At 45.1% G+C, this 12,229-nt stretch overlaps 1 protein-coding gene across 6 annotated transcripts in view; it reads right to left on the reverse strand.

Annotated features, from left to right (window-relative positions):
* Positions 1-12,229, reverse strand: part of DGKG (diacylglycerol kinase gamma) — a 198,870-nt gene that overhangs the window by 130,935 nt on the left and 55,706 nt on the right. For all 6 annotated transcript variants that reach the window (XR_007723454.1, XR_007723453.1, XM_050780243.1 and 3 more), the window contains 2 exons: positions 4,874-5,039; positions 4,232-4,294 (listed from right to left, as the gene is read on the reverse strand). Coding sequence is in view for 4 of the 6 variants with exons in the window: in XM_050780241.1 (XP_050636198.1) it covers positions 4,232-4,294; positions 4,874-5,039 (229 nt within the window). In the remaining 2 variants the exon portion in view is untranslated. The remainder of the gene's footprint in view (positions 1-4,231; positions 4,295-4,873; positions 5,040-12,229) is intronic.

The raw sequence follows: 12,229 nt of genomic DNA on the forward strand, positions 1-12,229 counted from the left end.
TACATTCTGTGGGTTTGGGCAAATGTACAATGACATGCATTCACCATTATAGTATACAGAGTAGTTTCACTGCCCTAAAAATCCTCAGTGCTTTGCCTATTCATCCTTCCCTTCCCCTGACCCTTGACACCACTGATCTTTGTGGTTTCTTTATTTTTTTGTGTCCTTCAAATTTCTTACAATGTGAGTATATTGCTTTTACAATTTGGAAAAACTAACACAAAATATTAGGAGACTTTCCTTGATATTTCAATATTCCAAGTTGCTGAAACATCTCAACAGGCCAAGAAACTAACGGAACACCAGGACACTGAAGTTCTCCTTGTTCATCTCAGTTAGTCCTGGGCCTTCATGAAGGGAAGGGTGGGCTCAGCCTTTCCTGAGCTGACATTTTGACAGTGATAGATTGCTCAGGCCTCTGAGCCAAAGTCTGGACCCTGAAAGCCCCGCTCTGTTGTCTTTATAGGCAAAACACATGCCTGCCCTGCTCTGGGAATGAAGTGGGCTTTGCTGGATCTGAGCTTGGAGACTGATCTGATAGGCCTAGACAGGCCACATGAAATAAGAATCTAAGCTCTTCCCCTGGCTTCCACCTGGACAACAGGAAAAGATTGGTCTTTCCAGCAGATGGCCTGATTGAAGGTGAGTCCAAGACTTGGCTCTTCCTTGCTGGCAGAGGCCCCTTTCTGTGGTGACCGCCTGGCCCTATAATTCTTGTTCCTGGTGAACAGGGACATCTAATTAAGACATCTGTGGAAGAGGGCCTAGCAGGAAAAGGTTTTTTCCCCTTAAATCTCAAGTGTCAAAAGAAGATGAAAAAAATGCTATGTAACTCCTTGGGCCAAGAGTCAGATAATTGCCCTTTCATGATTTTACTATAGGGGGCTGATTTTTCCCATACACAAGGAAAATGGTACATCACAAAATCACTTCTCCAGGAGGAAATCTCTGGAAGTTTCTCTTTTAGACCCAGAATGATACAACTATTGCAAATACATATGGAGGTCAAATAAGTCAGCTAATTTCCATTATCATCATCGATCATCTTTTCTCAAATATCACATAATGACATATCCCCAATAAATTCTTCCGTGGTAGCTCAGAAACATTACCCACTAAAACACAACCTGCCCAGACAATTTGAAACGTCAATGAATGAATTGTATCTTCTTCCAGGTTCCTCTTGAAATTCCAGATAAAATAAACCCCATCTCTACTAAAAATAGAAAAATTAGCCTGGTGTGGTGGCATGCACCTGTAATCCCAGCTACTTGGGAGGCTGAGACAGGAGAATCGCTTGAACTTGGAAGGCAGAGATTGTGGTGAGCTGAGATTGCGCCATTGCACTCCAGCCTGGGCAACAAGAGCGAAACTCCGTCTCAAAGAAAAAAAAAGAAAAGTCTCTAGGTAAAGAATTTGGGGCAGGATGCTTTTCACCACTGAGTTTCTTGCTGGGAGTTTAAAATCTCAGAGCTACTAGTTTCACCCTTTCCTCCCTAGTATGAGAATGATTTATGCCAGAATATGCCTCCTGTAGTCCTTAGAAGATATAAGAGTTATCTGTGCCTTATGTCCATTTCACCAAGTGGCTCTGGACTAGCATGGCTGAGTGGCGTGCTGGGCAGGGCGTGGATGAGCCAGCATTTTTGCAGAGTCCTGCCCGGCTGCTGCTGTCCCTGAAACCATCAGGAAGGCACAGGTGCTCCTAGTCTTTGCTTTCTGGTGCTCTGTGCGTAGCCTGGAGTTTGCTGAGCTTATGATCCGGCGGTAACTGTTTTTCCCCAACCATGCTCTGCTTTCCATCTATCATGAACTGTTTATCCCACCAGGCCTTTAGTTAAACACTGAAAACTCGATAATCCTTCCAGTTTCTCTTTTTGCTGTGACAGGAAAAAAGATTAGAACTACGTTGAAGAAACTCTCTCATTCCAGGTCCCTGTTGCAATGAGTTCCCCCCCTTAGCTGCAGTATCTCTAGTCTATTTTGTTTTATATATATTTAAAATATATATTTAAAATATAGGCTGGGCGGGGTGGCTTATGCCTGTAATCCCAGCACTTTGGGAGGCTGAGGCAGGTAGATCACAAGATTGAGACCAGTCAGGAGATTGAGACCATCCTGGCCAACATGGTGAAACCCTGTCTCTACCAAAAATCAGCCGGGTATGGTGGCACGGGCCTGTAGTCCCAGCTACTCGAGAGGCTGAGGCTGGAGAATCACTTGAACCTGGGAGGCCGAGGTTGCAGTGAACCGAGATCGCACCACTGCACTCCAGCCTGGTGACAGAGCGAGACTCCATCTCAAAATAATAATAATAATAAAAATAAAAACTGCATTCTTTTTCCCCTGGGCACATCCCGAGAGCTGGAATTCACCTTTGGATATCTATAAAGCTTTTCAATAAAATGATAATGCACAGTAAAAAAAAAAAAAAAAAAAAAAAAAAAAAAAAAAAGGTCTGACTTTCTGGGTCTTTGTATTGAAAGCTTCAGGAGCAACCTGGGAGAAAGAGAGCCCATGAGAGACCTTTCATGAGAAGAGGATGCCCAGTTGACATACTTGGAGACTGAGGGTGCAGGTTGAAGGAGATAATGGCAGACCATACTGAGTTAAGAATAGAATATACTTCTGTGCTGGGTGTGGTGGCTCATGCCTGTAATCCCAGCACTTTGGGAGGCCGAGGTGGGTGGATCACTTGAGGTCAGGAGTTGGAGACCAGCCTGGCCAAGATGGCGAAACCCTGTCTCTACTAAAAAAGTACAAAAATTAGCCAGGTGTGGTGGCACACTCTTGTAATCCCAGCTACTCAGGAGGCTGATGCACGAGAATAACTTGAACCTGGGAGGTCGAGGCTGCAGTAAGCTGAGATTGTACCACTGCACTCCAGCCTAGGGGACAGAGCAAGACTTTATCTAAAAAAAAAAAAAAAAAAAAAAAAAGGAATAAAGAGTACTTCTGGAAGGTGGCCTGAATAATAAATGCTAATATATTTATCAAACATTTACTGTATGCCAGGCACTATTCTAAGCATTAACATATCTAACTCACTTAACCTTCATAACAACATTTGTTATCTCACTTGGGGACACTGAGGCACAGAGACAGTGTTCAAACATGTCCACGGTTACAGAACTAAGTAGTGTTGGCTCTGAGAATCAAACCAGGCAGCCTGGCTCCTTAAGCAACATGCTCTGTTGCCTGATCCAACTTGAGTTGATAGTACTCAGGACATTTATATTGTATATGAGAACAGAAATTAAGTACGGTAACCTTTACTTCTCATTTTCGCAGGAGCTTCTGGCCTTGGGCCTGGCCTGTCAACAGCAGAGAGGAATGGCTTCCCATTGATAAATGTGTCAGGGAAGATTCCACATCTCTGACAGCCCAACAGTGGGCCTCTGGGCAGCAGGCACCACTACAGCAGCCCCGCTGAGAGTGCAGCCTTGCTCATTCCACAGGAACCAACCACACCACCAGGACCATTGTGTCCTCTCTTGGTATAGGAAAGACTGCAGGAGTTTTGAGGTTGGATGATTCTGGATTGAATCCCTGGCTCCACAGGTCACACCAGTGGTATATAATTTCTTAAGGCCTCAGTTCCTCATGTGTAAAGTGGTGTGATTGTGAAGCTTAAATGAAATGTGTAATGAGCAGATGCCTGGCAAATACATCTTCAAGACCGTTTGAGCTGGCTTCCCTTGCTAACTTATTAGCAACTCTTCAACTTACTCAAAATAGTGTATATATGTTGTTGGAAGTCAACCACGGCACATTTTTACCCTCTTGCTCTGTTCCTCTCCAGCTAACCACTGGTAATCTGCACCTCAGCCTTAGAGCCACAGCCACTTCTCTCTCTCTCTCTCTCTCTCTCTCTCTCTCTCTCTCACACACACACACACACACACACACACACACACTTTCTCCTGAGAAGGCTCTTCACTTTCTGGGCAGGCAGACATATCAGAGAGAAACATCTAGCAAGCTGTTCCAAGTCCCGACTTGCTCTGTTCTAGGGCAAGTAAAGCAAAAACCTTTACCCAGCCTCAGAATCCCAGAACATTCAAATGACAGGAGCCCCAGAGATGGAGGTTCTGAAGGCCACAGGAGGACCAGATCTGCATAAGATTGCACAATTATATAAGGACAGCACTATTGGTTAGGTTTCCCCACTTCTCCCCAGGGATGAGATATTCCCCACTTTTCCCACAAATCTTATATTCCAAAGACTTACCAGTATCAGGGGCACAGGCCTCATCTGCTTTGGTGGCATTCTCTGCATTCTGTATATTAGTATCTGAGGAACAAAAAGAAGATTTAGAGACCAGACCAGGCCTTCCAGCTTCTTGGAAGGGCAGGTACGGGACCTCCCCATGGAACCTGGTTCACCTGGGTTGTGTCTGTCTCTGGTTGTTACTGTCAGCTGGGTTCATGCTCACTTATTGGGATTGACTGTGTCTCCCCCATTATAGCCCAAGCTCCAGGAATACAGGGATCATGGCTTCCCTCTCCTCTAACACTTCCAGGCTAGTCCCAGCCTGGACACAGAAGCTGAATGTGCTCCATCCGTGGACTGTCAGCCTTTGCTGAAGGCTCTCTTCCCCTGCCATACGTTATTTTGTGTCTCCTCTTTCCCCACCCTGCTCTTTGATCTGTAGTGGCAGGAATTATGCCTCCTCTTTATTCCTTTTGCTGAGAGGTTCATCAGGGCTTCCTGTAAAGCGCTCTGAGGAAGGGCGTCCCTGTCTCTTGGTTCATATTCGCACCCATGGGGTAGTTACTATGTTCAGGGGACCCTCTAGGAATGCAGTCTGTGGCTGTGGTAGGGGGTGAGAGCTGCACAAGGTCTGCTCATCTTGGGGAACACTCTGTGTACCTGGGCTATTGGCCTCGCTGTTGCTGGCCTCCTCCGTTGGGTGGTCGGAGGTCTCCTGTCTGGGCTTCTGGCTGAAGGCCAGGAAGAGGTGAGTGCTCAGTGGCTGGGGAAGGTCCACCTCCAGGTATGCCCTCATGAACAGCTTGAAGACATCATAGCTAATTGGCTGAGAAGGAGCAAAAGGGCAAAATCAGTGGAGAGAAGCAAAGGGACAGAGAGGAAGAGAGAAGGAAAAGGAATAGAAAAGCTGGCAGGTGAAAGAAATGGAAAGGGAGGCAGCAGGACATGGAGGAGCTGATGGGGACAGGAATGAAAAGGCCAGGGAAGTGATAGAGAATGAGAGGCACAGGGTGCGGGGGATGGATGTAAGAAAGAGAAAATGCTGCGGTTGCATATTGGGGGTTGGTGGGGCACAGAACCAGGGCAGGCTCCTGTAATAAGAAATGATATTATGTAAATGTAGATAAAAAGGGAGATGTTGGAGAGTGAGCCTTGGGAGTGGAGGCCAAAGTGCAGGGCTCTCCCTTAGTCCAGGCCCGTGTGAGGGATGTGGCTCTAATGAGCGGGGACAAGGTCTGTGCTCTGGAATCCTAGTTAAGATGAAGAAGGATGTAGTTGAAAATATGATGGAAAGAAATGGTTCTTCTGTAGTATCTTGGTTTCCCTCTTGTGCCATGATGGATGTGATGCCTGAGTATTCAGGTCTCAGAAAGTAGGAAAGACCTGGAAGAGAAAAGAACAGGCTCCATCCTTCATTACTTTCATAGTCCTGATCTTCCCTGGAAAAACCCTCAAATAACAAGGGGGTGTGTGTTTCTGGCTCAGCTGCTTCTCAAAACATGTCCTTGTGAAGGTTTTAGGCACCAGGAGAAGAGCAGGAAGCCAAGGACAGAAGGTAGAACCAAGAGATATGCCAAAAACTAGACCCTCTTCCTGCTGTGTCTCTCCCGGTACCGCCTGGCTTCTGGTCCCAGGCTGGGAGCAGCTTTGCCAGAAAGGGCTGCTGCACTCAGCAAACACTCAACAACAACAACAGTTTGCAGTGAGTCATCACTGGCTTGTGCTTTGATGGCATCAGATTCTTCATCAAATCGGCAGATGCTCCTGGAAACCATTTGAGGAAGCACTACTCTGAGATCTGCTGTGCAAGCTTTTGTGAATAATAGCAGCCATGAGAATAAAATCCCTTTGCAGGAGTCTACTTGGTGTGCCCATCAAAATGTTGGTAGCATTTAACCCCTTGTCTGTTCTGGGAGATCTGGGGGACTTCCCAGAACCAAAGACTGGCTTACATGTGTATAAACAAGTTTGGGTTCAAAATCTTGACCTTAAAAGCAAGTAATGGCCTCCCCAACCCACTGGGGGGCCCACAAATAAATTTCTGTTTAGCACCAGGCTTGACTGTTCTATCCATCTCCTTTGCAGAGTGAAGGAAGTCTGAATCTGGTAAGAGGCTCTTACCAGATCAGGGGAACTCGAAGCAAATGGTAGGCTCACATTTCTTGTGACAGCTATCCATGTCTCTGTTCCTTTTCTGTCCCCGAGTCTCTGTGTCTCTTTATTTCACACTCTTTCTGTCCCTCACTGTCTCTGTAGCTTCATCGCCTCAGAATGTCCCTTCTTCCCACATCCTTCTCCTTTCTCCTAATACACAATAACAAAATATTTTCTTCCTCCTCTCTTTTCTTTCTCTTTCTTTCTTTCCCTCTTTCTTTCTTTCTTTCTTTCTTTCTTTCTTTCTTTCTTTCTTTCTTTCTTTCTTTCTTTCTTTCTTTCTTTCTTTCTTTCTTTCTTTCTTTCTTTCTTTCTTTCTTTCTTTCTTTCTTTCTTTCTTTCTTTCTTTCTTTCTTTCTTTCTTTCTTTCTTTCTTCCTGAGACAGTCTCGCTCTGTCACCCAGGCTAGAGTGTAGTGGCGCCATCTCGGTTCACTGCAACCTCTGCCTCCTGAGTTCAAGCAATTCTCATGCCTCAGCCTCCCAAGTAGCTAGGATTACAGGCACGTGCCACCATGCCCAGCTATTTTTGTATTTTTAGTAGAGATGGTGTTTCACTATGTTGGCCAGGCTGGTCTTGAACTACTGACCTCAAGTGATCTGCCTGCCTTGGCTTCCCAAAGTGCTGGGATTACTGGCGTGAGCCACCATGCCCAGCCCCTCCTCTCCAACTGTAACCCACCCACTATGATCCTTGATTCCATTCTCGCTGGCTCTGATTGCACCTCCAGCATTTTCTTTTCATCTACCTGCAAATATGTTAAATGTCCCCTATTCCAAAGAAAGTGCTGTCTACCAGAGCTACTGGCCCATCCTTCTCCCCTTTCCTTTCAAATTTCTCCAAACAGACCAGATTAGCCTCCTCACCTCCCTAATCCCATTTGGATTGGATCCTAGCCCATTACCTCTGAAACTGCTTTGTTGAAGGTCACAGATATAATCATCTCTTTTTAGACTGTCTTATCTTTGGCCTCTCTGCAGCATTTCATCCTGTCTTCTTTTTGAAGTTCTCTATTTTCTGTGCAGTTGTTCTGTTTTGGTTCTCTTCATTCTTTACTTTGATTTGACTGAATAATATGGCACTGTTCTTCATTAATTTGTTTCTAAAGCTCTTTTTGCTTTGTCTTTTTGTATCACTTTAATTGACAAGTACTATTTTAAAAGGTAGTTTTCAGTTCCATAGTGAACTATTAATCTCTTACAGCTAGCATCAAATGAAAACTATCAGAATAAAATATTTCTGGAAAGCAGACTGTACTAAATGATCTAATAAAAAGAAAGTTTAAACAGTGTAACATAATGCTGTAAAGAACCAAAGCCAAAAGATCATGAAACAAGATCAGCATGAGATTCAGCAAACCTCATGACTGGTCTCAGACCAAGCGCATTTCCCCTCCTTTTCCAATCTGTTTCTTCTTCAGCAAATTGTGAGTGCTGAACTAGAAGATTTCAAGTTCTAAACTTCAATTAGCTTGCTCCCTGAAAACCAGCTGATCGTTCTGACTCCACAATTTCTGTTAATGCCAATGACACCATTATGCTCCCAACATTACAGGCTGAGCTTTGAACTGTCAGTTGTCTGAGACTAGTTCTTGTCTCTTCCTTCTGTCCACTGTTCTTCTGCAACGTCTGTCACATCCAGACCTTTTCTATGTCCATTGTCCCTGCTGCCATCACCAAAATTCCTGGATTCTGACTTTTGTTCCATATAATTCACCTGGACCATTGCAATACCCCTCCAAAGCTTCCTTATCCCCATGTCCATCTGTTGGTCCTCCCACCTATCTTACCTATCCTTGCCCTGTTGATCTTCCTAAAGCACAACTCTGATAAGATTGCTTCTCTACTCAAAAACTTTCCATGGGGCGGGCGCAGTGGCTCATGCCTGTAATTCCAGCCCTTTGGGAGGCTGAGGCAAGTGGATCACGAGGTCAGGAGATCGAGACCATCCTGGCTAACATGGTGAAACCCCGTCTCTACTAAAATTACAAAAAAATTAGCGGGGCATGGTGGTGGGTGCCTGTAGTCCCAGATACTCGGGAGGCTGAGGCAGGAGAATGGCGTGAACCTGGGAGGCAGAGCTTGCAGTGAGCTGAGATGGCGCCACTGCACTCCAGCCTGGGTGACAGATCAAGACTCTATCTCAAAAAAAAAAACCAAAAAACAAAAAAAACCACCACCACCACCAATAAAAAACAAACTTTCCATGGTTTCTAATTGCCCATGGAACTAAATTGAGATCAGCTGATGTACTTCTGTGTTCTTGCACTATACATTATAAAATATTTGCAAAACTTAATTGGCAAGTGGAAATTAGATGAATGTAAATAGAAAGTCTAATATGCAGTGTTCTACAGTCCAGTGGGTCATCCTGTGTACTCTCCTAGACCTTCGGAATTCATAGCCTCCGATAATCCCCTCCAACCTAGATTTGTAGTTACTTCAAGCTCTGAGATGATTCTGGTATTTTCTGCTATTATTCCCCTTGTGCATGTATACACTCTGTCCATGCTGACCTCTGTGTTCTTTCCCGACCAACCCTCCATGCACTCTGCCCTGCATGAACTGCTTCCATCTCTACATGTTAAAGTTCCAGTCATGCTTTAAGGCCCAACCCAGATTCCGCCTTTTCCAGAAAGCCTTGTGATCTTCTGTCCCTGAATTTCCATACTTGGCACCTTGGTTCCTGTCTTGTGACACTCATATCTGCTGCTGTGCGTTGATACATAGTGGTTTGTGACACACCTTGGTTCTCTACTCGATCCAGAGCTCCTGGAAGGTAGTGAGAATGTCGTCTTCCATGTTTGAATTCCCCACACCACCTACGACAGGGTTCTTCTTAGGTATGTGAATGGATGATGAACCCTAATCAGTCACCTCAGGAATAGCCTGGTGCCTGGCCCCTGGATGTCATCAACTATTATGGGATCCATTCAATCTATATATAGATTGAATGGATATATATATATATCTCCACTCACAATTTGCTGAAGAAGAAACAGATTGGAAAAAGGGGGGAAATACACCAGATATATCTATATCTATAGATATATCTATAGATATAGATATAGATATAGATATATCCTGAGCCTCTTAAGTACAAGAAACAGTGCTGGGCACCAATGAATTAGGTATTGGTCCATATCTTCAAAGAGTCAGTGTTATATAAGAGGTAAAGATATTGAAATAATTGCAATGCATGGTCATCAGTGGCAAGTGCCATAGGAAAAGAGCTGACAAACTGTTATGAGAACTTAGAAAATAATACTGACGGAACTTATCCAGTCATGCATGTCCCTATCCTAGAGAACAGGATGCACGGAATAAACCTGGAAGCACAGAACTTGCAAACCAGAAGAGTCTCAGAGAGGACTTGGTCTTCTGATGCCCCCGAGGCTCAGGAAATTGAGTGATGAGCCCCAGCAAGCTAGCAGCAGAGTGAAACCAGAGGCCAGACCTCCTGACCCCTAGTCCAGTGCTCCTGCTTCTATATCTGTCACAGGGTCCAGAACTGGCATAGTGCTCTCTGACACTCCCTTCCAGTATTCCATGTTCAGCAGGCAAAGACATGCAAAAATGTGCCACACTCTCAAGGTGATGTCTGGGTTATACAAAAGTTCTTTAAAAGCACAGCCCAGTAACAGAGTAGTTGCTTAGTAAATGCATTATGGGAGACTAACTAGGGAGTGGCTAGGGGTCATGCCCAAACCAGATGACCAACTACTACGAGGCTTGCTGGCAATTCTCTGAGACCTGGAATAACATCCCAGGCACGCTCATGGTTCAGGCCAAAGGAACTCTGTTTTCCCCCAGCAGCTTTTACGCAGGAATTAGCTGGGCAATTTGCTCCTGCTGCAACATGCTTAAAGAGAGTGTGTTAATCCTTACACAGACCAAGAAGAGAGGAGAACTAGATGGAGAGCCTAGCAGGCATCAGGCACTTTCATTCTCAGGACAGCAGTGTGGGGAAGAACTGTTACTGTCATTTTGGGGATAAAACAAATTTTGACAACATAAATAACTTGCTGAAGATCATAAAGCACGTGGCAGAGCTGGGCTTTGTGCTCAGGTGTCTGGGTCCAGGCTCACAGTGCCACCAAGTCACCTGCCTCTTTTGCTCTTTTGGGTTTTGTCCACTCTCTAGTTGTCTGCCACCACTCTCTTCTCCAGAGAATCACTTGGTGCTGATGGGCAAGCGCATGTTCATCACGGCCAGATGCAGCTTTGCCACTCTGCAAAGTTTTATTCCCATCCTACCTTTGCTAGCAATCTGCCCCTTCCCACAGCTAACTCGTTTCTCATTGAGACATTTTAGCAGCAGTAAGCCATCAAACTCTAGAGAAATTAAACCCTTCTTGTTTCCCTAACCCCCGTGCCATGACATTACACCTACTAGAAGTCAGCTGCACTGTGCGAGAGAACAAAATCAGAGTGGCAGAGCTCCCTTGGGACCCAGAAGTGCCTGGCGTACAAAAAGTGGGGGCCAGCCCCGACAGAGGCGAGGGCGGCTGTATGCTCATAGCAGCCAAGCGACTCCCTGCTTCTGAAAGCTCCTGTGGCTTCCACACCCGCGGTGGCCCTGACCAAACTGTTCCTCTCCCACTCATCAGCCCCAGGGCGGACAAGCTGATTAGCAGCCCCCGCCAGGCTTTGTTCCTGTGTTTTGGAGCTGGGGGTGGGGGTGTGGGGCAGTGAGTTCTTTGCTGGTTCTGCTATCTTCTCTGCGTGGTTTCTCCTCAGGAATGTTCTTTGAAATGGTGCATTCTCAATCTCGCCCCTGTTCTGGCTACCTTCCTCCTGCTTCATTCTCTCTGCAACTGGTGCATTTTATCCAAAGCCCCTCTTAGGTGTACCTTGAGGGCACAGGCTCTGTTGATTCATTTCCAGTGTCCAGCAGAGATGGTGTTGATCAGTTTTGTTCAATGGATGACAACGTGAATAAGAAAGTGGCCAGTCTCTCCCTGAGTTAATCCTGCAGATCAGTCACTTTTCTGTGGTTTGTCTTTATAAAAGGACTCAGGAGCAGGGAAAACGGAATTGAGTTAAAAACATTCTGGGGAAAGGAGATGGAAGAGGGATAACAACAGGTACAAATTTTTAAGTGCTTGTAGAGTGTTAGCCACTTTGCAAAGATCCTCCCATTTAATTCACTCATCCACAAACTTTGAGGCTTTTTTTTTGTTATGTACAGTTTATAGATGAGGAAAGTGAGGCTCAAAGATATGAAATATTATTGAAGACCACTTGTTGATGGCAGAGGTAGAAGTCTAACCTAAGACTGTATAATTCCAGGGTCATGGCTGTCATACCTGACCCGGCCAGTAGGAAATAAGTCCTGGAGGGCAGGAACTGTGCTTCTGTATTTTTATGCCTTCTACAGTGCCCAGTACAGCGCATAGAAGCCCAAGAAATGTTAGATTCATTGAATTTGAAAGTAGGGGGAGGTCTTGTATTCATTTATTCAGTCCACAAATATTTATTGAATGCCTGCTATGAGCCAGATACTTTTTCAGGCACTGAAGACACAGCAGTGAATAAAAACATGCTAGTGGGAGAGACAGACAATTAATTAAGTAAATTATACAGTGTGACAGGTGGTGAGAAGTACTTAGGAGGAAAATAATGCAGAGCAGGGGGATAGGAAGTGTTGGGAAAGAGGGCTTCAAGTATTAGATGAAGAAGGTGATGATCACTGAGAAGGTGACTTGAGCATAGACTGGAAGGTGGTAAGGTAATGGACAATGTGATGTGCTGAGGAGGAACATTCTAAGAAACAGTAACAGCAAGAGCAATGGTGCTGAGGTTATGGTGACACCGGCTTGTTTGATAGCATCAAGAAAGCTAATATGCTGAAGATGGGGAG

Source organism: Macaca thibetana, chromosome 2, assembly GCF_024542745.1.
Source record: "Macaca thibetana thibetana isolate TM-01 chromosome 2, ASM2454274v1, whole genome shotgun sequence".
NCBI classification, from domain to species: Eukaryota; Metazoa; Chordata; class Mammalia; order Primates; family Cercopithecidae; genus Macaca; species Macaca thibetana.